The following is a 24,411-nucleotide window of genomic DNA, read 5'->3' on the forward strand; positions in this document are numbered from 1 at the left end:
TCTCTATGTATGTATTTAGATATACAGACATATATAATATGCATGTATGTATAAAATGTGTATTTTGTTGTTCCTGAACTGTTTGAGAATGAATTACATGCCCCTTTACCCTTATACACTTCCTAAAAATGAGGATATTCTCTTAACCTTAGTATATTTATGAAAACCAGGAAATTAACATTGATCCAGTACTAAGTCCTTTGAAGCCAAAAATGTAAAATAAAACACATAATAATTTCTGTTTTAAGATCCAGTCCAGGATACCATGTTGTGTTTGGTTATCGTATTTGTCTAGTCTCCTTGTCTTTGGTGACTCTGGCATTTTTTTAGGAATAGAGGCTAGACCATTTATAGACTATTTTTTGGCCAGGCACGGTGGCTCACGCCTGTAATCCCAGCACTTTGGGAGGCCAAGGCGGGTGGATCCCTTGCGGTCAGGAGTTCGAGACTAGCCTGACCAACATGGCAAAACCCTGTCTCTACTAAAAATACAAAAATGAGCTGGGCATGGTAGTGTGCGCTTGTAGTCCCAGCTACTCGGGAGACTGAGGCACGAAAATCGCTTGAACCCAGGAGATGGAGGCTGCAGTGAGCCAAGATGGTGCCACTGCACTCCAGCCTGGGCGACAGAGCGAGACTCCGTCTCAAAAAAAAAAAAAAAAAAAAAAAGAGACTGTCTCAAAAAAAATAAAAGACTGTTTTTCACTTTGGGTTATCTCATTGTTAGATTCAGGTTATACATTTTTTGTGGGAATATCAAAGAAGTGAGAATTGTGCGGTTTACAGTGCGCCATATCAGGAGGCACATACTAAGATTTTCCCCCTTGCTCCCCCTTAGATTTAGTATCTGCTAGGTACATTTGACAGTTTCATATGTGGTTTGATTTATTAATTTCTGTAGAAATTAATGATGGATATTCCATAGTAATGAAATATACCCACCTCAGAATCAGCCTGAACAGGCTGCCATAACAAAATACCACAGACTGGGTGGGTTAAACTACAGAAAGTTATTTCCTTACAGTTGGGGCTAGAAGTCCAAAATCAAGAAGTCATTAGAGGCCGGGCACAGTGGCTCTCGCCTGCAATCCCAGCACTTTAGGAGGCTGAGGTGGGCAGATCACGAGATCAAGAGATCGAGACCATCCTGGCCAACATGGTGAAACCTCGTCTCTACTAAAAATACAAAAATTAGCCGGGCATGGTGGCGCATGCCTGTAGTCCCAGCTACTTGGGAGGCTGAGGCAGGAGAATCGCTTGAACCCGAGAAGCAGAAGTTGCAGTGAGCCGAGATTGCACCACTACACTCCAGCCTGGCAACAGAGCGAGACTCCGTCTCAAAAAAGAATAAAAATAAAAAAGAAGTCATTAGAGTTGGTTTCTGGTGAGGATTCTTTTCTGGGCTGCCTTCTTGCTATGTCCTCAACTGGCCTTTCCTCTGTTCTCTGACAAAGAGGGAGATCTCTGATGTCTCTTCCCCTTCTCATAAAGACACCAGTTTTATTGGATTAGGGCCCTACCCTTATGACCTCATTTAACCTTGTTTATCTCCTTAAAGGTCCTATCTCCAAATGTAGTCACATTGAGAGTTAGGGCTTCAATTGATGACTTGGATTTGGGAGAGTAGACACAATTCACTCCTTAACACTGATGATGCTAGAGGACTTATGTTTCTTTCACCAAAGAGGCTCTTAGTTTTTATAGCTACTGGGTACATTTGATGATTTTATATATGATTTGATGTATTAACTCCATAGAAATTAATGATAGATACTCCATAGTAATGACATATACCCACTTCAGAATCAGCCCGGTGAAATTTTTTGTTTTTATATGACTTAATTCCACTTCAATCCTAAGGTAATAAATCTAAGCAGTTAGCATGTGTGCAATTTTAAAACTATCCTAAATTTTTTACTATTTGAGTCCCATCAGGTTCCTTTAAGTAAAATTGGCTTACTTATAGTACTTATGAATTAAATGTATTTCTGTAAAGTGTTACACTTTAAAAACTGAATTTTTCCTGTGCATTGTGATTCTAAGCATACTTAATTCATCACCCCCTCCTTCTACCCTTGCCCAATTTACATTGTCGTCTATGCTTAATTACCTTCCGTTTTTTGTTTTATTTAGTTACAAACTTTGGCTGTGGGGGGTAGAAATGTGTTGGATTTCTTTAGATATCATTGATAAGGCATTGAAATTAGTTTTCTTCTGTGTTTTTTTATTTCTGCTTTATATTTATGGTCTTTTTCTTCATTGAGGATAAACATTATTTTTTAATGGGATTATTTTATTTTGTAATGATTATATAGTAAGTTGTGAGGATATGTAGGTTTTCAAAAACAAACAAACTAGTGTAGGTATTAGGCAATTTGGGGTCCAGTTTACTTTATTACAAATTAGCATAGTGAGAACTGAAGGAAAGTCTGGCAGTTACCCTGTTAATCATTGAAGCTTTATATGGATTATTTTTACATTTAACAATATTTACTAAATACCTGCTTTATGCTAGGTACCAGCTTCTAGAGATACAGAGGTGGTCAAAAATAGATAGGGTCCATGCCCTTAAGCAGCTTGGTCTAGTGAGGGGCAAACATAAATCACAGCTAAATGTAAAATTACACCTGTGAGTAGTGCTGTGAAGGAGAGGTTGAGGATGATTAGGGTATATACTAACTGGAGGAATTTGTCTATTTTAGAAATTCTGGAAAGACTTCTCAGAAAGAATTAAAGATGTGTAGGAGTTAAGTCGGTTAAAGAGAACAGAAAGATGAGCTCAGGAATAGTGGCGTAAAGCAACCATTTATTGTTCCCATAGATTATGTGGGGAAGGGATTCAGACAGCAGTTTGTCTCTGCTCCATGATGCCGAGAACCTTAGCTGGAAGACTAAGGCTGGGGATGACTTGATGGCTGCAGGCTGGAATCATCTGAAGGCTCCTTCTCTGGCCTTCAGGGGCTGGTTGTCCAAGGAGACCTCAGTGAGACTGTTGGACAAGACAACCATACGGGCCCTCTGCATTTAGCTTGGGTTCCCTCAGGACATGGTGTCCATGTTGTAGGAGGGAGTGTCCTGAGAGAGAGCCAGGAGGAAGCTATATTGCCTTTCATGACCTAGGCTTAGACGTGTCTCTTTCTGCTGTATTCTATTCACCGAGGCATGCACCCACACGGTTCTACCCTGGTTCAGATCCAGGGGAAGTAAATGCCACTTTATGGTGAAGAGAGACAAGGTTCTGGAAAAGTATATGTGACCAGGAATACTGCTGTGTCCTTTTGGGAAAATAGCCCAATACATGGAGCATTATGCCTGACAAGAAGCTAAATCCCAGAGAAATGATCTGGAGTGCAAAAAGCTGGAGAGAGTGAGTTAGGGAATAGACCATTCAAGGCCTTGTAAAATATTTTAAACATGATTTAGGCTTATCTTAAGAACAAAGGGAAGCCATGAAGGTTTTAAGCTTAACGTCAGATTAGTGCTTTATGAAGATCGGTATGAAGAGTAAATGTGTGTATGAGGCAGAGGGAGAACAGTTAGGAAGCTGGTGAAGTAATCTAGGCATAAACCAGGGCTAGGTGCTAACTGCGGAGATGGACAAGAGTAGAGGAATTGGAGAGAAATATATGAGGTCCAATCACCAGGTCCTGGGGATGGGGATGGGAGAACAAAGTGTTAAGAATGATCCCCTGGCTTCTGGCTATGCTGCTAGATGAATCTGGTGCCATTCACTGGGATGAAGAACACAAGAAGGGGACCAGGATTTACGGGGAAAGGATCATGAATTTGGTTTGGGGCAAACACTGAATTAGAGAAGTTATCAAGTAGGCAGTTGCCTTTGTGGATCTGAAGCTCAGAGGAGAAGTCTAAGCTGGAGATAGAAATGTATGAGTCATCTACAGCTAGGAGGTAATTGAGATTTGGAGTGTGGATATGGTCAACCAGGGAAATCAACAGGAATAAAAGAGAAGAGGGCTTAGCACTGGGGTTTGAGGAGCTCAAATATTTGATGACTAGGAAGAGGAAAATGTACAAGAAGAGGAGACAGACTATAACACCCAGACCCACGGGAGGAGAACAGAGTGTGTGCTGTTTTAGGAGGCAGGGAAGAGAAGCCAGCATTTCAAGAGGAGGGAATGGACAGAAGGTCAAATACTCCTGAGAGGTAAGGTTAGGACTGAGACATAATTGGATTTAATGAAATAAAGTTCAGTGGTGGCCTTAACAGTAGCCATTCTGGAGAATAGGGAATCTGGAATCCAGATTGGGGTGTTGTCAGGAATGAGTCAGTGGTGTGGAGATGAAAATGGCAAATATAGATGCCTCTTTGAAGAATTTATCCCCTCAGTGAGAAAAGAGAGGTGAGGACAGGAGGGCTGTTGATGAAGGCAAGCATTTGATATTTTATCATGAGAAATGGACAGTTTTTTTTTTTTTTTTTTAGAGAGACAGGGTCTCACTCTGTTGCCCAGGCTGGTCTTGAACTCCTGAGCTCAAGTGATCCTCCCGCCTTGGGCTCCCAAAATGCTAGGGTTACAGGCGTGAGCACCGTGTCCGGCCTGGACAGTTCATTTTTAAAGAAAGAGATGAGGTCACCTTCTGAGAGAGCAAGTAGCCATGCCAGAATGATAAAAGTTGAGAATATCTGAGATATTCTTGGTGAAAGATGTGATTACAAGAAAGAAAGGTGGAATCCATGCTATTGATATTAATAGCTACCATTGATTAAGTATCTGCTCTGTGTTACATAGGGAGTTTTTAGAGTAATCACTAATTAGTTTATTTGCTTTTTTTCATAATCCCTTTTCGTCAGAAGAATGATGAAAATGGAAACTGCTCAGGGGAAGGAATTGAATTCCCTACAACAAATTTATATGAGCTGGAAAGCCGTGTTTTGACTGATCATTGGTCCATCCCTTACAAGCGAGAAGAATCACTAGGCAAATGCCTGTTGGCATCTACCTACCTAGCAAGGCTTGGTAAGTTTTCAGACCTCAGAACACATGAGTATATTTGTTTCATAGAATGCCTGAGTTTAATCTTAGCTTTTGTTGTTGCCTAGCTGTGTGATATTGGACAGATCATTTTTCTGTTAGTCTTCGCTTATCTCCTGCAGAAGGAAAGCTTTGAGCTAAATTGTTTTCTTCTACCTTCGATAGAGTATAAGATTATTTAAAATATAATTGAAAAACTTAATGGAAATTGAAATTAACTTTTTCCACAGAAGCTTGGAGCACTTTAAGCCTCAATTCAACAGCTTTTTTTCTTTTAAGAGAAGAAAGTAATATTTAACACACTTGTGCTTATTAAGTGGCTGACATTGTTTTAAGCTTTATAAATATCAAGCTATTAAAATAATAAAATATGATTAGGTTGGAAGAGTGGGTGTCAATATGAACACCTGTACTAAAAAAGAGAAAATAACTTATTTTTCATATTGAATTCAGTTATGAAATGAATATGGCCACAATATGGTGTATTTCTGACTGGCTTCTCAGCAGTAGCATTTATTGAGTGCCTGTTAGGATCTAGGTACTATGCTAGGCAGTGGGTCTGAAAAAAAAGAAAGTATGTTTAGCAGTATTCCCAGTGATAAGCAGAATCCATTATTGAGTTTAATAAAGAAATGTACTTTTTCCAAAAGATGATTTTACAGGAAATTCATTCATTCACTTAGCAAGTATTTATCTCTTACTATGTGAATTGTGCCAAACACAAATCTGTGTAACGGAGTTCATTGGTTTGTTTTAGGGAAGAAGAGTGACTTAGGCATTTATTGCAAATATTTGTGTGGTTTGTTTTTTTGTTGTTGTTGGTTTTTGATTTTTGATTTTTGATTTTTGAGACAGGGTTGCTCAGGCTGCAGTGCAATGGCATAGTCATGGCTCACTGCAGCCTCAACCTCCCAGGCTCAAGTGATCCTCCCACCTCAGCCTCCCAAGTAGCTGGGACAACAGGCAAGCACCTCCACGCCCAGCTTTTTATTTTCTGTAGGGATGGGGTTTCACTGTGTTGCCCAGGCTGGTCTCAAACCCTTCGGCTCAAGTGATCCTCTTGCCTCAACCTCCCGAAGTTCTGGGATTAGAAAATATTTGTGTTTCTGTAGAACTTCTTAGGAAATACTAATGGCTAGTAAGTAGCTGCTATTGGTGTTTTATTAGCTATTTAATCAGATCATTGAAGTTACTCTGACATGGGAATATAAGTTCAACCATTTCAGTTCAATTGGTATTTATTTAATCTAATGTTGTGGTTATTTCTCAGCCTTTCCTTCATCAAAGGTATATATTCTACTTTTAATAATTTCTTAACAATTAAGGTTCCTATGACATAGTTCCATGTGTATGAATTTAGAATGATGTGTATGATTTTTACAAACTACCAAAGAACTAAATAAAGTATATTATTTCATTCATTTTACTAAGGTCTTTCTGAGTCTGACCTAAATAAAGTATATTATTTCATTCATTTTACTAAGGTCTTTCCGAGTCTGATGAGAATTGTAAAAGGTTTATGGATAGATGTATGCCTGAAGCATTTAAAAAGGTAAGAAAAACGTGCTGATGTGATATTTTGTGTGTGTTGGGGAGCAGGGGTGAAGGAAGAGAAACATTGTTTTTAGTTTTTTATGTATAAGACCAGTTTATGAATCTTGTTCAACTGAGGAATCTTTTAATATGAAAAACAGAGCTCTGAATTTGGGGCTTATAAATGATTTATCTCTTTTATATTGTCTACATGTGTCTTTGGTTAAATATAACTTTTATTAATAATAAATACTTCCTACTATTGCTAAATAATAGGTTAAGACTTAATTATACGAGGATATTGCACATATTAGTAAACAAAGACTTGTGGCACTTAGAACTAAGACGGTATATACTTACCAAAATATGAGCCGCTTTAAGTGTGTGAGACAGGAGAAGACCTTTTAAACTACTGAAAGATTGACTAGGTGTTCTCACTGACAGAATAGCATGCATAAGGCACCGTTTCTATTAGAGCCAGAGTGATACACTTGCTTCCATTCAGGTCACATCTCTTAGAAAGCAATGTTTCTTAACAATAGGAATAGGAGATCACAAGAATTGTGTTTCTAAAAGCAGACTGAATCAGCCTCCCTTTTTAGTAGGTGAGTCTTGAATCCTCATTAGAGCAAGGACTGTGTCTGTTAACATACTGCCATTTCCCCCAGCATATAACTAAGTGCCTAGCTCATAGAAAGAGCTCAGAAAAGTTTCAATGAATGATTCTTTTGCTGGCTTAACTTCTGGATTTTGACGTCCATTTTTGTCCAATATGCAAATAAGTCCCTAGAACTACAGATGGGTAATGTTTGTGTTTATCTTAAGACCCAATAAGGCTGGGTGCGGTTGCTCACGCCTGTAATCCCAGCACTTTGGGAAGCCGAGGCAGGCAGATCACGAGGTTAGGAGTTCGAGACCAGCCTGGCCAACATAGTGAAACCCCATCTCTACTAAAAATGCAAAAAATTAGCTGGGCATGGTGGGTGGGCACCTATAATCCCGGCTACTCGGGAGGCTGAGGCAGGAGAATCTCTTGAACCCAGGAGGTGGAGGTTGCAGTGAGCTGAGATCACGCCATTGCACTCCAGCCCGCATGGCAGTGCGAGACTCCGTCTCAGAAAAAAAAAGAAAAAAAAAAGACCCAGTAAAACAAACAGTTCATTTGCAAATAGTTATTCCCAGCTGCATTTTGGTAGATAGAACCTCCCTTGATTCAAGCCTTAAAAAATAATAAAATTAATTTTAGAAGCAAAAGTAGCTTCATTTTTTAAAAAATTGGAGAAATCTTTTCAAATTGCCATTTGGGCAAAGATTATATGAAATCAAGATTTACCTTCATTTTAGATTAGGTCATCTATCAGTTTGTAGTTTAAAATAATTTTAAGCTTTTAAGAATTATAGCAGCTTTTTAAAAATCCAAAATTGGCTAGTCCAAGTGCTTCACACTATAATCCCAGCACTTTGGGAGGCCAAAAGTGGGAGGACATTTTGAGGTCAGGAGTTTAAGACCAGCCTGGGCAACATAGTGAGACCCCTGTCTCTACAAAATTTAAAAAAATTAGAAATAGCAAAATTGTTATATTGTAACATATTGTGACACATATCACAGTGGATACATAAACTTAAAAGGAAAAGTATATTCAGAGTTGTGGAAAAAGGGCTTATTCAAGGTTGAGGATCTCCAGATCCAGAAATCCCTGTATCCAGTCCATTCACCAGCAAGTTGCATATTTGGAATATAATACTCTAACTCTATACAGAGATACTTCAGAAAACTGTTTTGTCTCAGGCCTTCAGCTGTTAGTAGCAGTGTAATAAATGGTCACATGGTTGGTCGTTTTTCTGTAAAACTATGAGTACAAAGGTAGCCTGCCTTATGTTATTCAGTTCTGTTAAGGTAAAAATATTAAATTCTCTTGCACTTTAGAGCTATTAAAAAGGTTCTCCTCCCCGTCAATTAGGCATACTTTCTTTTATTACATCAGAAGAGCTGGAGTTCTGTGTACCTTTAGGCTTGTCTGCCAGAAAACTCAGTAGGATCTGATATAATTGGTACTACTTCCCTAGCTGTGTTTCCTGGTTGGGTGACCATCCCTCTCCCCAATTCCCCAGGCTTTTCTCACGAGCTGCCGCAGGCTTTCTTTTAGAAGTGAGGGTGTGAATGATAGGTGATTACATGAATAAGGTGCCCAAAGGAGCTTTGTTGTCATTTCCACCTTCTTCACCTTTTACCTTCAGGCTAGCCTGGATTTTTTACTAGCATATTCAGGCAGAGAAGATAATTCAGGTGTGGCCATAGTGCATGGTTATTAGTATGTGCATCTTCTCCACAAAGTACTGCCTCCCTTTCCCTGTCTCTTCCAGAATGTAGGCAGAATTGCATTTTCAAAGTGAAAAATGAACAAATGGAATGGCGCCAGAGGGATTGCTGCTTAATCCACATACATTTTCATTTTGTAGTCACTTGAAGCTTTTTAATTGGTAATCTCTGCTTTGTTTTGCTTTATTATTTATTTTTTAACTATAGGAGGAATATGTAGTCAGGCAAAAAAAAAAATCTGCAAAAAATAGTAACTCATTGGTTTACATAAAATCAGTCTTATGACTTTTGCTAATTTGAGCAAATAGTGTGGCTAATTAGTATTTAGAAAATCTGGAACTGAGGTTTTTCTCTGCAGCTATTACAGTTTGGGCTCTTCCAGCCTACTCTTTTTAAAGAGATTCTCAGTAAGGCCAAGATGAAATTTTTGTTACATAGTATTTTACCTTTGAAAAATCTTACAAAAACATGAAACCACCATACCAATTTAAGTGAAATCCTTTGCTTTTTCATTTCTTGTTCTGGCATTTGTTCTACACTTCCCCAAAGACCAGAAGACTGAGAATTAGGGGCATCCAATTTCTCTGCTTTTTAAGGAATCTAAGAAGGTATCTAATTATAAGATTTGTACCATTGTTTTATATTTGATGTTTATGTTTAAGAAACATAGCTACAAAGTAAACAGTTTAATGTCTTAAAACTTAGAGCTATTTTAGATTTGCTTAAACAGTTAAAAAATTAAATATTATTTTGTACATGCCAAAAAGGAAAATGTAAGCCAAATAAACTGTTACGATATTTCTAAAACTTCTTTTTTCACATTCTGAGTCCTGCTGTCATCTAATCAACAGGTAGAAAAAAATTATCCTATTTCTGAGATGTTAAAAAATGTTAAAAGGATATGTATGGTAGAATCCATGCAATACAGCATTCATTTCTTAGGTTCTGGAAATATTAATATGGATAGCCAGCCATCAAGATATATTAATAATGCCTTACCATTTGTAAAATGTTTCATGTTTGTTATACCTTTTAATCCTCATAGCATTTGTGTGAAGTGGGTGGGAGTTAGGCCTCTTTAGAGTTGAGAGAACTGAACCTTTGAGAACTCAGGTAAATTTGTTCGAGGCCACACAGCTAGAAAACAGTAATACTGGAATTGATCTCAGATTTTTACCTTGCTCTGTACCACGTGACCTCCCCTTGTAATTATGAAAAGTAGAGAACCAAATAAAATTTTTATTTTAAACCAAGTGCTTTAATGCAAGAGAATTAAAATTCAAAAGCAAAACTCTGTATTGACTTTGAAATAAATGGGCAAGTAGATGAACTACAGCTGTGGGTCTTTTAAAAGCCAATCATATGCATAAAAAAGTATTTTCATCATAATCTCTCAGTTATTTGAGATGGACCTGATAAACTGTAGATTTATTTTCTTTTTTCAAGTTAGACTCTAGACTGCCCTGTATGTTTTTATAGCTCCTGACATCAAGTGCTGTTCACAAGTGGGGTACTGAAATTCATGAAGGAATTTACAACATGTTGATGCTGCTAATAGAACTGGTTGCAGAGAGAATAAAACAAGATCCAATTCCCATTGGTCTCCTGGGTGTGCTTACAATGGTATAGTATCTCTAAAATTAAGTACTTTATATTTTGATTTTGTTTAAAATACTTGCTGTTCTCTGACTTGTAATTAATAATGAGTGATAATGATTTTGTCATTAAGGATATTAGCTGTTAGGATCCTTTGTCTTTATTTTAAAAGCAGAGCAACCATCTTGTGTTCTCAGTTTGAAAGAAGTACTTTTCTAATTTTAATGGGTTTTTCAACTTATAGAATGATTAAATGCCTTTCTCTTACCTCTCCCTGATTATTCATGTCTTAAGTACTTTTATATGGAGTGTTCATATAGATGTAGTTTGGTTTCTGGCCTTTTCCCCCAACAGGTAACAGTAGCTGCATGAAGAAGGGACCTGCATATTTTCCTCTCCTGACTTCTGCCTTCAGTGCCTCTGTTGCTCATCTCATCCCCAGTAGCCCTAGCACACCTGGGGCATTGGCATCACACTGCCTTGAGTCAGACCTCTCATCCTGTTACCTCCTCCTCTTCCTTCACAGTGAACACTGAACAGGACAGGAGAATAGCACATTAATTCTTAGCGCCTCTGCTCTAGCTAAGGCATATGCTTTCGGTGTATTCTTGAAAGATTCCATTAATGAGGGGAGTCCAAGGCTATATTTTTATCTTCTTTTCTAATGCTAATATGTGTTGCTATAGAAATAGATAATAATGTTTCTCTGTTCTCTTTGAATCTAGGCTTTCAATCCTGATAATGAATACCATTTTAAGAACAGAATGAAAGTGTCTCAAAGGAATTGGGCAGAAGTGTTTGGAGAGGGAAATATGTTTGCTGTTTCACCTGTATCCACTTTCCAAAAGGTAAACATAGTTTAGTTTCATCTTTTTATAGAAAAATGTGTTGAAAAAGAAGATTTTTCTGTGCTGTAAAAAAGACAATTTACATGGGAGGATTAAAACAATCTGAAAAATGACAAATATCCCATCTGGCTCATAAAATTTTTTTTTTCAGATAGTGCATAATTTTTCCGTAGCTGTTAACTAATATCATGAAGAATTTTATAGGTTTGAAATGATGTTTAGTAAAATGAGAAATGTCTTTAGTGTCATATATTGGATTATCAGAACCCCAGTTTAATTGGTGTTCCAGTTTCTTAGAGAGAGTTGAGAGACTAGAACATTTAAAATGATTAATTGTACCTAGAAAAAATAATCTAGTAGTTAATCTCATATATAATTTTCTTTTGAACTTCATACGCATTAAAACTTGCTTTTTCAGGCCTGGAAACAATATATTGTATATCAAAAGACTACAGTCTGCCAGTAAGAGTATACTCACAAGAAGTACATAATCTAAGCAATCCTCTGGTTAAAACACTGTTTGGTTTCAGAAACAGTTGAAAGAAGTTGAGTTTAATCAATAGAAAACTTGTTAATTGCCTTAGTGGAAGCAGAGGTTTAGGTCAACAATCATTTATTTAACATTTACTATATGTCTGGCATTATTCTAAGTTTGAGATGTTAAACATAAGTATACAGTCCTGTCTTCTAAAGAGTAATAAGATGTCATTACTAGCTTGTAGCATAGTGGAGGAAATATGAAAACAAAAAAATGACAGCATGATGAACAGTAGGTGGAATTATAATAATATGTACTGTGCATAGAATCCAGGGGAAGGAGTAGTTATTGCCACCTTGGGGAGTCAGACAGTTCCCCAGAGAGGAGGAAAAAGTTGAGCGGCAAGGGCAGTGAATATGTACTTTGGAATTTAATCCTCACAGCGGCTCTTTGAGTTGGGTACTATTTTTACCCCCATTTCATAGGTGAGAACTGAAATAGACAGAAGTGAAGTACTTGCCCAAGTCCGCATACCTAGTTACAGGGAGAACCCATGCAGGCAGCTAGTCTATGTTCTTTAACCATATGCAGTACTGCCTCCCCAAATGCTAAACTCTTCTCTTCATATGCGTTGTGAAGATCAAGTGACAAACATACATAGAAATAATGAACATGGTGGTTCACTGTAGTGAGTGCTCAGCAGATGTTCATTCTCTTTTTTCACTTTACGTATGCATCTGCTGAGACCCAGAAAGGTGCAGTCTTTGTGTTTCATCTCATTACCACAGAGGAATTCTCTCTCCTCTGGATCCCCTCTCCTCTTGCCTTCTCCAGCATATTCCTCCTTTAGCTTTCTATTATTTCTTTGGTATCCTCGATCTTTCCCTCATTTTTGGGATTGTTACCCTTTTATGCAACATGATCTAGTATTTCCCATCTTTAAATATTCTGCCTTTAATATCATACCCCTCTGTAGTTTCAGCATGGTCCTCTGCTCCCCTTCCCAACCAGACCTGAAGATTCCATGTCCTCCCTCTCAGTTTTCTTTCAGTGGTTATCCTAAAATTTTAACTTAATAAACAAAATCTAAATTTCACTAGTATCTTTCTCCTCCTTGAGCAGTACATAAAGACCTTATAACGTTGCATGTGCTCGCTCCCCTCTTAAATGATTCATTACCTCTTTATCTTACTTGTGCATTGTCCTAGTCCCCTCCTGTCATTTTTTACCCAGTAAAGTCGATAGTGCATTCTATAAACAATCCTTTAGTAAGGTTCTGTTTGTGGATAAGTCTTGATTTTTGATGACCTGAACTTTATTTCCCATTCCTTGAAGTGTGTATTTTCACTGGGTTCAAAAGTCTAGATGATATTTCTTTTCTCTCAGAACATTAAAATGCCATTTCACTGTCTTGTGGCTTTGATTATTGCTGTGGAGAAGTTGGCTATTGATCTGACTGTGGTTTTTTTATTAGAATTCTGCCTTTCCTCCATGGCTGTATTTTGAAATCTTTTCTTTCTCTTTGATGTTTGTAAATTTGACTCTAGTGTGATTAACCATGGTATTCTTTTTATTTATTTTGCTTCAGATTCATTGGGCTTCTGAATCTAGGGTTAATGTCTACGTCAATTCTGGAAATTTCTCAGCCTTTATCTTTTAAAATGTTCCCTCTTCCCCATTAGTCTCTCTTCTTCTGAAACTTGATTGGATACATGTTAGACTGACTCATTCTGTCCTCCATGTCCCTTAACTCCTTTTCACATTTTCCATCTTTTTATCTCCTTGTGTTGCAATTGTGCTTTTTTCCAGATCTATAGCAGTACAGTTCGCTGATTTTTTTTTATTTGTATCTAATCTGCTGTTTAACTTGTTTATTTAAGTCTTTAATTTCAGTTACTGAATTTTTCATTTATATAAATTTTGTTTGTTTGTTTTTGACTCCGTTTAATTTTGTATTGTCTCATGTTCTTAACTCATATTTTCAATCCCTAATTTGTTTAATACTTTATATTCTGTGTCTGATACCTACTTTACTCACTTGCTTTGTGTATGTATGTAGGTGTGTAGAAATGTACTTATACTTATTTGTTTGTTCATTTTTCTATGAACTCATGTTTCTTCGCATTTAATCTAGGAGTGGGCAGTTTGAGGCCTAAGTTGAAAGTTCTTTCTTCCAAAAAGGATTTACTTTTACTTCTTCTGGGTGCCTGGAAGCACTACATTTTGTGACCATTTTAGAATAAATTATCAGCTTAGGGTTTTTGAGACCATAACGTCAGTGTGAATTTGAGCAGTAAAGCCATATAAGGGCAATTCTGTGGTTATGAATTCTTGGAGAATTTTTTTTCTCTTTTTAGGTGTCCTTATTTTCTCTTTCCACAGGTAAATCTATATCAATTCATCTGACACCAAGGATGTAGCCCTTTAGTTCCAGCTTTATGTTACAGTACCCTCTGAGTCACCCTGTACCACCTGGGATTGGTGTCCTTTTTCTCCTGCAAATGGAAGCTCATGGTCACCAGGGCTCTGCACTTGCCTGTGGGTGAAGCTGGCTTCAGAGCCTTCCTGCCTGCCTCACAGGATTCCTGCTTTCTCTTTGTTTTAAGCTTCTGAGCTTTTTTCTTTTCTTTTTTTGTCAACTCAGCTGTATGTTTTAAAATATTGTATGTTTTTATCCAGTAGTATTATTTTTAGTTGGAGAGCCATTTAGGATACCTAGATAGAAGTCTACTAAATTTTCAGGGCATTCCATTCTGCCTTCGTCCACCATCTACTGAAATCATTCTCATTAAGGCACCAACACCTCTCCATGTTTCCAGATTGGAAAGAAATGTCCCTTGACCCCATCAACAGCACTGGTCCCAGTTGTTCTCTTCTTGGAGATGTTTCTTGCTTGGCTTTCAGGATCTACAGTGCCTTGTGTTTCTGCTTGCCCCCAAGCCATGTTTCCTCTGTTGACTCCTTCACCTCTATCCAGTTTTCTTCAGTGCTTCCTCTCTTTATTCACTATACTTTCTCTAATGAATTTAAATGTCATATTTCTGCCGACGGGTCTCCAATTTATATTTCTGTGGCCCAAACCTCTTCTCTTGAGTATACCAGACTTGAAGAGTCAGTTATCTCCTTTTGGTTGCCATACAGAGTTCTCAAACTTAGTGTGTCTGAAATGGAATTTCATTTTGCCTCTCCGGCCTTTATTCTCCTTTTTAGTAAATAACATCATCTATCTAGATGCTCAAGCCAGAAACATGGGAGTCGGCCAGGATTCATTCCTTGAATAAAGAATAACCAAACCATAAACAAGTCCTTTGATTTAATCTCTAATATGTCTCCATTTGACCTCTCTCTCCGGCTTCTGCTGCCTTCCTTCTCCATTAGTCTGTGAACTACCTAGACACTGCACTGGCCTTCTAACTGGTTGTGTCTGACTATGTCTCATTCTCCCATTCATCCATTCCATTCCATTCTCCACAGAACTGCAAGAATGACCTTAAAATATAAAACACTCTTTTGCTGAAAACGCTTCTGTTGCTTTCTTTCTAATCATGGTCTGTAAGTGTCTCCATGATCTACATTCTTTGCCTCTCTGTATAACCTCATCTCTGCCACTCCTGGCTCATCATGTCGCAGCTGGGAGAGTTTTTAAACACAGCAGACTCTTTTCTGCCATCCCCAATCAGGACCTTTACCATTTTAGCCTCACTGCCTGGATTGTTCTTTAAACAGCTACATCTGTCTCATCGTTTAAAGATTATGTATTCAGAGAAGTCTTTCATGACCACCACCCCAAGTAGAGGAAGCTCCTGTTTTTCTTTTGAGGCCTTTTTGTTTTTCCTTTCATGGGACTTAGCACAATCTGAATTATCTTCTGTATATGATACTCTACTTGGTTTTGTTGACTCTGCTAGAATGAGCTTCGTAAAAGCAGGTACAACATCTCTTCGTAGTCACTGTTCTGTGTCTAGTCCCTAGAACAGTGAATGCTCAAAAAAGAAAAGAAGAAAAGGAGGAGAAAATAGAGCTTGCTTAAGAGCATTAATTAATGATCTAACTGGGACTAAAACTTTTAATCGCTGCTGATTTACTACTTTTTATGTTAATAATTAAGTTTTAATTTCTAAAATAAAACTTTTTTAAAGAATTTAACTCAAGTTATTCTGTATGTTGGAGAGCTGAAACAACTGATCTCAGCTATCCAAAAATGCATAGATGTTCCACATTGTGGCAATTCCATCAAAATACAGACTTACAGACTCCCAAAATTATGTACAGTAATGTTAAAGACATATTAGGAAGCATTTGGGAAAAAACTTTGAAAATAGTTTCCAAACTTTTATGATTTTTCCTCTAACTTTTCACTTAGGATAAAAGAAATGTAAGGGTTAATGGGGAAACTTTTATATTGCCATCTCAATTTTTTTTTTTCTTTTCTCATAGGAGCCTCATGGATGGGTTGTGGATTTGGTAAATAAGGTATATGACTTTTGTTAATATTGTCATGTGGTATATTTTCAGTTTTCTAATGAGATGTCCTAGAGTTTGGTATGTAAAGCAAATGGCAGCTGCAGAGAATAATAAAAATGCTTTAAGGAGTGGATTTCATATTTTCTTCCCTTTTTTGTATGTACAATATTAGCAGGTAAACATCAGCTTTTGGACTTAGTACTATCTGCAGTATGCCACAGGAGCAGTAGAAGGATCGATGCAAGGCTTCTCTCAAGACCAATGTTACAGAGCACAGTGATAAAGTCGAATGTTAGCTTTAGTTCCTTGCTTAAATTATTAATATAAAACATTTTAAAATTAATTTGTGTAGTATAATACGATGACTGCAGTCAATAATTACTTAATTGTGTATTTTAAAATAAAGAATGTAATTGGATTGTTTGTAACTCAAAGGATAAACGCTTGAGGGGATGGATACCCTGTTCTCCATGATGTGCTTATTTCACATCGCATGCCTATATCAAAACATCTCGTGTGCCCCATAAACATACACACCTACTATGTGCCGAATAAATTTTTCAAAATAAAACAATTAAAGGGAAAAATAAACTAAATTAATGTGTGCCTTTTTTCTTCTCAGTTTGGAGAATTAGGTGGATTTGCAGCAATCCAAGCCAAGCTCCATTCAGAAGATATAGAACTTGGGGTAAGTTAAACCACTGTCTGTGCCCAGTGTGGGAGCATTTCATTTGCGTTGGTATACAGCCAGAGGGCACGGTCTGGACATGCCAAGTTAAATGTCAAATTCAAGGTTTTCATCTTTAGAGGAGCAGATTCCACAGTCCTGATAACCAAAGAAATGTTTACTCCTAATTATAATCAAATTGCCATGTAGAGTTTTTTTCCTCACTATTTTTTCTTTACCTATGGAGTTTTTCTCTTAACTTGTAATGGTTACATGAAATTATCTTGCTGTTTAAAGTTGGTTGCTATATATGGCAAGTATATATATGCATAACAATTTTATGGCTCAGTTAAATGATTGTATAAAATCAGAATTTACTTCATAGACTCAGGCACAAATAAAAATACTTTAACAGAGTTGTTTAGTAAGCTTTTTGGTGTTACAAAAACTTTTAGATAACAAATGGCTGTAACATGGGAGCTTAGAATTATCAGGTGCAGTGTTTGTATCAACTTCATTTTCTCAAAACATAACCTCATAGTAAGGGGAATAACTAATCTTTAATTTTCAGATACTGTTGACCTGTTTGTTGCTGAGAGCACTTTATTCTTTTCTATAATTAATAATAATTCAATTAAAAACTATTACGTACTTGGCATAAATAAGACACTGCGCTATCTGCTGTAATTTGATAAATACAGAAAATAATGTGTTAAAATAACATACCCAAGTGTTACAGATTGTGCTTACAGTTGCAGTTATTTCTGTGAAACCATGACTAATCGATTCCTATTGGTCCCTCTCTGGGTGAAGGAAATAGCAATGGTCAAGGAGAGAGACTGATGGTGTAGTACTGTATTGACTCTTCCTTGCGACCTAGTGTTTATCCTAAAGATCAGATGTCTGCCAGATCAGAGACACTGATGCAGAAGCCTCCTCTTGCTTCCCTGGAAGTTAATTAGGTTGTTGAACTGTCCTTGTGATCCCCATTGAATAGATCAAGTATGTTGGAAATGACTTTATTGGACTGACATCTTTATATCAATTCTTTCTATCCAGGAGTTTAGTTTCTCTAGTCTTATTCATGACTTGATCAAATCACTATTCAAACTTTTTTTCTGATATATGAAAAGAGATTTGTTTAATTTTGACAGGAAAAAAATCTTCTCAAATGTATTTCTAATCTTCACTGTCTTTTTCCAGGCTGTCTCAGCACTGATTCAACCCTTGGGAGTGTGTGCAGAGTACCTCAATTCCTCCGTGGTACAGGTAAGATTAAACCATTTCACGTTACTTCTTATGATTGAAGACGTGCAAACTGTAATAACTTCTTTTTATCAGGTTATTCAGAATGGTCTTTAATCCAGAGTAACTCCTTTTTTCACATTAGCTGTCCTTTTAATAAAAATGCCATCAGATAATAAAAATTATTGAATAATTTGAAGTATAGGAGACCTAACATTTGAGAAGGCTATTTACCTTTTCAGTTTATCATTTTATAAAATACAACTTTTATTTATTTTTCATTTTATTATCTGTAAAGTAGGCAGCATATCCTTATTTGCTTCACAGGATTATTTAAGGATTTAATGCCATTATGTATTGAATCAGATTAGTATGTATGTATTAAATCAGCTAGGCTCACTTACTGGCTCAGTCGCTCACTTCTGAATATCAGCTTAACAGCACATCTTGTCTGATTTCCTGCCTCTCTAGGATTGTAAGTCAGCAGGTCATAGAACAGTCAAAGCTGCGAGTGTTCAGTTTTCCTAATGCTAAAAGCCTATTCTACTACCTTGTTTCCTTCATTTCAATTAACAAGTTTTACCGAGCAAAATGTCACGTTGAAATACTTCTATTTATTTATTTATTTTTATAAATAAGTCTATGCACCCTAAACTTTTATAGAGCTTTTACAAAATCACCGTAAATGGTTTTGAAAGCATGGTGTCCTTCTGGAGCAGTGTTTTTAAATGCACTGTTCCTTCTTTCCAACATCACATTTACTTAGGGCTGCTTTAATAAGGGAGATAGGATTTTTTTTTAGTAGGTTCTGGAAATTTCTGTTATTTCTTTTTTCTTTTTCTTTTTCTTTTTTTTTTTTTGAGAAGGAGTCTTGCTCTGTCCCCCAGGCTGGAGTGCAGTGGCGCGATCTCGGCTCACTGCAAGCTCCGCCTCCTGGGTTTACGCCATTCTCCTGCCTCAGCCTCCTGAGTAGCTGGGACTACAGGCGCCCGCCACCTCGCCCGGCTAGTTTTTTGTATTTTTAGTAGAGACGAGGTTTCACCGTGTTAGCCAGGATGGTCTCGATCTCCTGACCTTGTGATTCGCCCGCCTCGGCCTCCCAAAGTGCTGGGATTACAGGCTTGAGCCACCGCGCCCGGCCTTTTTTTTTTTTTTTTTTTTTTAAAGACAGAGTCTCGCTCTGTCGCCCAGGCTGGAGTGCAGTGGTGTGATCTCGGCTCACTGCAACCTCCACCTCCCCGGTTCTAGCGATTCTCCTGCCTCAACCTCCCGAGTAGCTGGGACTACATGCATGTGCCACCATGCCCGGCTAATTTTTGTATTTTTAGTAGAGACAGGGTTTCACTGTACTGGCCAGGCTGGTTTCAAACTCCTGACCTTGTGATCCACCCTCCTTGGCCTCCCCAAAGTGCCAGGATTACGGGCGTGAGCCACCATGCCTGGCCAATCTCTGTTATTTCTAAATGTTAAATGCTTTCTTTAGATGTCAAGGTAATCCTGCAAGAGTTTTAGGTGAAATAGGATGGCTGTTTATGTATTTTTCCATTCTGTATATTAAGCTCTTTAGAAACAGCTAATATTCCTTCAGTTTATTAAGCATATAAATATAATCATTAATTTCATAGTTGAAACATGAAGACATAAAGAGACAAAGTGATTGGACTTTTTAATATTTTAATAATAAACATTAATAATTTAATAATCAGGGTCAGGATTGGGTTTTAAACACATGCTCTTTACTCATGCCTTGCTCTCTGGAAGGGAATTTAGCATAAATACCCCAGCTGCTAACATTAAGGTCTTTAGAAATTCCAGATTTAATATATAAACAGAGTGTACTTTAAAAAGAACAAGAAGTGTATGAATTCCCAACCAAGCACATCTGACTTCATCTTTATTTTAATTATATCAAACCATCCAAAATTAAATTTCAGCAATAAATTCATACAGTACATGTTACTTACATAACAGTTGTCTCTACCACTTGCTACTTGTATGACTTCAGAAGACTCTTATTTAACTTGTGTGCCTCAATTTCCTAATTTTTAGAATGGCCATAATAGTAATAGCTATCTCAAGAGTTGCAGTAAGGATTAAACAGCACATGCTGAAAAGAACACTATGACTCTCTTAACCATAACAGCTCTCTCTCCTTCCTATACAATTGGCATTAAGTGTAAATGAAGAAATTCTATCTGGATAAATGCCTGATGTCATTTTAGCTCATTGCTAATGTATTCTTGGCTTTGACAGCCAAATATTGTTTATCTCTTTCTTCATCAGCTAAGTTTTAAATATTTTCTTACTTAGATGGAAGTGGTAATTTAGATGTATTAATGGCTAATACTTTACCATTCTCACATACTCTTTAGAGTTAGTTTTCTGGTTGTGTTACCATTCTGGAGCAGTGTATTGTATGAATCTCATCTATAGGCCTCATTCACATCAATAAGCAAAAGTCGTTCATATGACAGCATATTTTCCATGGTCTGTGTTTACATTCATTTTTAAAAATCAAACACAAAATATTTATTATAAAAACAGTGTTTTAAAAGTTAGACTGTGTGTCTTGAGTCACTCTTCAAAATTACCTTTATAAGATGGTAATGACAGAAATTGTACTTATATTGAAGAAACTGAGGCACCTAAGATTAAGCAGAATCAGTTAAGGGTTTATTTGGCAGTATTAGCTAGTTAGTAGCTGCTCTGATATGAAAATTTTTATCTTTTCATTGCACCCTCTCCTTTGCGAATTGTAGATGAAGAAGTATTCTCTCTCTTCTTTTGGGACAGCTTCGGGAGTTCTTAATAACTGTAGCATTTTATTTCTACAGCCCATGCTAGACCCAGTCATTCTTACTACAATCCAGGATGTACGGAGCGTAGAAGAGAAAGACCTCAAAGACAAGGTAAACGCTCTCTCCAGCCAGATACGCCCTAGTGCCAGTTAGTTCACAGAAGCAGAGCCAGGACTTAGCAGCGTTCATACACTTTGGATTCTGGTCACATGCATTCACATCAAATTAACTTTACATTTCCTAATTAAAAAGTACTGTTTCTGAAGCACCATTGGTTGTTGTTGCCTTAGTCAATAGAGTTAATACAGTGAGTAAGTTATACCATTCAGAATTTTACTAACATGATTTTGATGGTATCACAGTTGGCGTAGAGGAAACTTTAAAATAATAGTGTTAAAACTTACCCAGAGTTGTTTAAAGCAATTTTACCATTTAAATTTAACATGATTTATTTTGTCTAGCCTAAATTTTTCACAGGACCATTCCCTTTCCTTTACTGCTCACCTATGTGCTATTTTGTTTCTAAGCAAAATGAAGTTAATTGGCTTTGTAAAATATCAGATACTGCCAGACCATTGTTACCCAGTATTCTTGTGTGTGTTATAAGAATTGGGATCAAAATGTTTTTACAGTTCCTTTTTTGTTTTTTGTTTTTATTCAATAAAAGAGATTAGTTAGCATCCCTGAGCTCTTGTCTGCCATTAAGTTACTTTGCATGCGCTTCCAACCGGATCTAGTGACAATTGTGGATGACCTTCGACTAGATATTCTACTGCGCATGCTGAAATCACCACATTTCAGTGCTAAGATGAATTCTCTCAAAGAAGTAAGTTTTGCATTTGTTTCTACAAGACTTAATGCGCAGATACTAAGTTCTACCAAAATGTGTGCTTATTACTATAAAAATGTTGGGAAATATGAATAATTTATTGTAATCATATAAAAAAGAGGTAACGATTCTGTATAAAACGTTGTATATCATTGTTAGTAAAGACATCTTCTCTGTTACTTTCAAAATTTATGTCTGAAATATTTAAAATATGTAGTGTTTTTGTGAAATTTCCTAGAATATAATCCCTTAGAATGTACAGTTTGAGACTTTTGCTCTAAGGGTACAGTTCATTTTGTTTTATTTCAGATGTAAGTTTACTTCAATCTTCTAACTGGGGTTGGGACAAAAACAAAATGACTGCAACAGTGTTGGTCGAAGCAAAATGATGGAAATAATTTTCTGTAGCTTTCTGAACTTGCTATCATATCCACAGAAACAGCACAGTTGGTTTTGGTGTGTGACACATGGATCCAATGCAGTTCAGTTATAATTCAGTTATTTTTCCTTCAGTTTTGTATTGGTTAGGATTCTTGGCTACCAGTGAAAGAAACTCATCTTGAACCATTTTAGGCCAAAAGAGGAGTTTATTGAAAAGAGACTGGATTATTTCACATGAATGAAGGGTTTACTAGCCAGACCAAGAAAGGGTGGGCACATGTGGGCAACAGAACAACTAAAATTTGCAACCTGACCACTGTCAGGATTCTGTCCAAGTCTCGTGCCTGCTTTTCATAGTATGTTGGCCTTGCTCCCTCTCTACCTGCATTTGGCATTTTTCATATGGTAGAGATCAAGACAATGAATAGATCCCATGTTTCACATCCTGTGGTTCCCATCACCAGAGAGGGACTGACTTTCTGTATATGAAGTGTCTTCTTGACACTTCTGTATACTTTCCACATATAAAATTTGGAGGAAGTGCCTGGTTGAGGTATGGGTTAGATGTTCATCCCTGAGCCAATTAGCAGTGGTCCAGGGAACGAGAGCTGTAAGAATGACTCCATGTTCCTTTTTTCTTTTTTTTTTTTAAGATGGAATGGTGCTGTGTCACCCAGGCTGAAGTTCAGTGGCACAATCTTGGACCACTGCAACCTCCGCCTCACAAGTTCAAGCAATTCTCCTGCCTTAGCCTCCTGAGTGTTTGGGATTACAGGCACCCACCACTATGCCCAGCTAATTATTTGTATTTTTAGTAGAGATGGGGTTTCTCCATGTTGGCCAGGCTGGTCTCAAACTCCTGACCTCAAGTGATCCGCCCACCTTGGCCTCCCAAATTGCTGGGATTACAGGCGTGAGCCACCGTGCCTGGCCCTCCATGTTCTTTTTAAAGGGACATCACAAATGGTAGTCTGTTAACTTCTTATAACTGGCCTTTGATACATTTTGGCTAGTTATCGAAGCACATTGTAACATTGTAAAAATTATATACATATGAATATTTGATAATGTATATTAGACTCAGTCACAATAATCTTATCTTTTTAGGTAACCAAACTAATAGAAGATAGCACTTTATCCAAATCTGTGAAGAATGCTATAGATACGGACAGATTATTAGATTGGCTAGTTGAAAACTCAGTTCTGTCAATTGCACTAGAAGGTAAGTTGCTTTCAAAAAAAATAAAAATTACCTAACATAATTTAAATAGTATATCTTTGTATTAAAAAGTATACAAAATTGTTGCTTTGACTGTATTAGCCTTTAAATGATCTTATAACAAGTTATTATTTTGAATTAATAGAATTGTATTTAGAGAGTCAGTGTTCACTATATCTGACTTTCTCATGTTTCTTCAATTAGGCAACATAGACCAAGCACAATATTGTGACCGTATAAAGGGAATTATTGAACTCTTGGGTAGTAAATTGTCGTTAGATGAGCTCACTAAAATTTGGAAGATACAGGTAGGTGGATCAGAATTATTTTTGCCTTTGCCTAACGTTTTTGAACTACAGGAGAGGGAGAAGGGTGGTGAGTGAGCAGGGAAACGGAATCTTTATCTTGCTTTAAACAGAGCAGCTATACCTAACCCACTTTACAGTTTCAGGTTTTTATTAAGATTGTATGTATAAATCCACTTGCCACAAGAAGTTTCAAACTGCTGATCTAGTCTGGTCTTTTCATTTTTTAGATTAAAAAATTTTTTTAATTAAAATGTTAAAATTTTAAAAATTTTTAAAAATTACCTTTTTTTAGATTAAAAAATGAGAAGGTTATATAGCAGTTAGTGACAGAGCTAGGAATAGGTATGTGTCTTTGTTTATCAATGTAGTGTTCTTTTCATTATATTATTTTCATTAATAATTTTTTCCCATTTAGTCCCTATTAAATAAAGATGATAGATGAGTTTGTAGATCTCATCTTACTGGGACTGTCAAGAGGTGTGACAGAATCCAACATAGTCTTCAATTTCTCTTTTCTTCACTTTGATCATAGTCCATTTTACTGGTTTTCCTAACTTTCCTGGCATTCCTCCTTGAGTCCCCTTTACTAACTTATTCGCTTCTACTTTGACTTTATTTGGTTTTTTCAAGCCTTAGTTCTTAGCCCCTTTCTCACTGTATTCATAAGTCAATTGCAGGCACTCCTGTGACTTTGACTGCATTTGTATGCTATTGACTCTATGAATTATATC

At 36.9% G+C, this 24,411-nt stretch overlaps 1 protein-coding gene across 3 annotated transcripts in view; it reads left to right on the plus strand.

Moving 5' to 3' along the window:
• USP24 (ubiquitin specific peptidase 24) overlaps positions 1 to 24,411 on the plus strand; it is a 148,445-nt gene that overhangs the window by 33,268 nt on the left and 90,766 nt on the right. For 2 of the 3 annotated variants that reach the window (XR_013401708.1, XM_015140361.3), the window contains exons 2-12: positions 4,814 to 4,979; positions 6,479 to 6,546; positions 10,327 to 10,470; positions 11,169 to 11,291; positions 16,207 to 16,242; positions 16,856 to 16,921; positions 18,104 to 18,169; positions 20,980 to 21,054; positions 21,611 to 21,769; positions 23,261 to 23,375; positions 23,577 to 23,680. Coding sequence is in view for 2 of the 3 variants with exons in the window: in XM_015140361.3 (XP_014995847.2) it covers positions 4,814 to 4,979; positions 6,479 to 6,546; positions 10,327 to 10,470; positions 11,169 to 11,291; positions 16,207 to 16,242; positions 16,856 to 16,921; positions 18,104 to 18,169; positions 20,980 to 21,054; positions 21,611 to 21,769; positions 23,261 to 23,375; positions 23,577 to 23,680 (1,122 nt within the window). In the remaining variant the exon portion in view is untranslated. The remainder of the gene's footprint in view (positions 1 to 4,813; positions 4,980 to 6,478; positions 6,547 to 10,326; positions 10,471 to 11,168; positions 11,292 to 16,206; positions 16,243 to 16,855; positions 16,922 to 18,103; positions 18,170 to 20,979; positions 21,055 to 21,610; positions 21,770 to 23,260; positions 23,376 to 23,576; positions 23,681 to 24,411) is intronic. The other variant, XM_015140366.3, reaches the window with a different exon arrangement.

Source organism: Macaca mulatta, chromosome 1 (assembly GCF_049350105.2).
Source record: "Macaca mulatta isolate MMU2019108-1 chromosome 1, T2T-MMU8v2.0, whole genome shotgun sequence".
Classification (NCBI taxonomy): Eukaryota; Metazoa; Chordata; class Mammalia; order Primates; family Cercopithecidae; genus Macaca; species Macaca mulatta.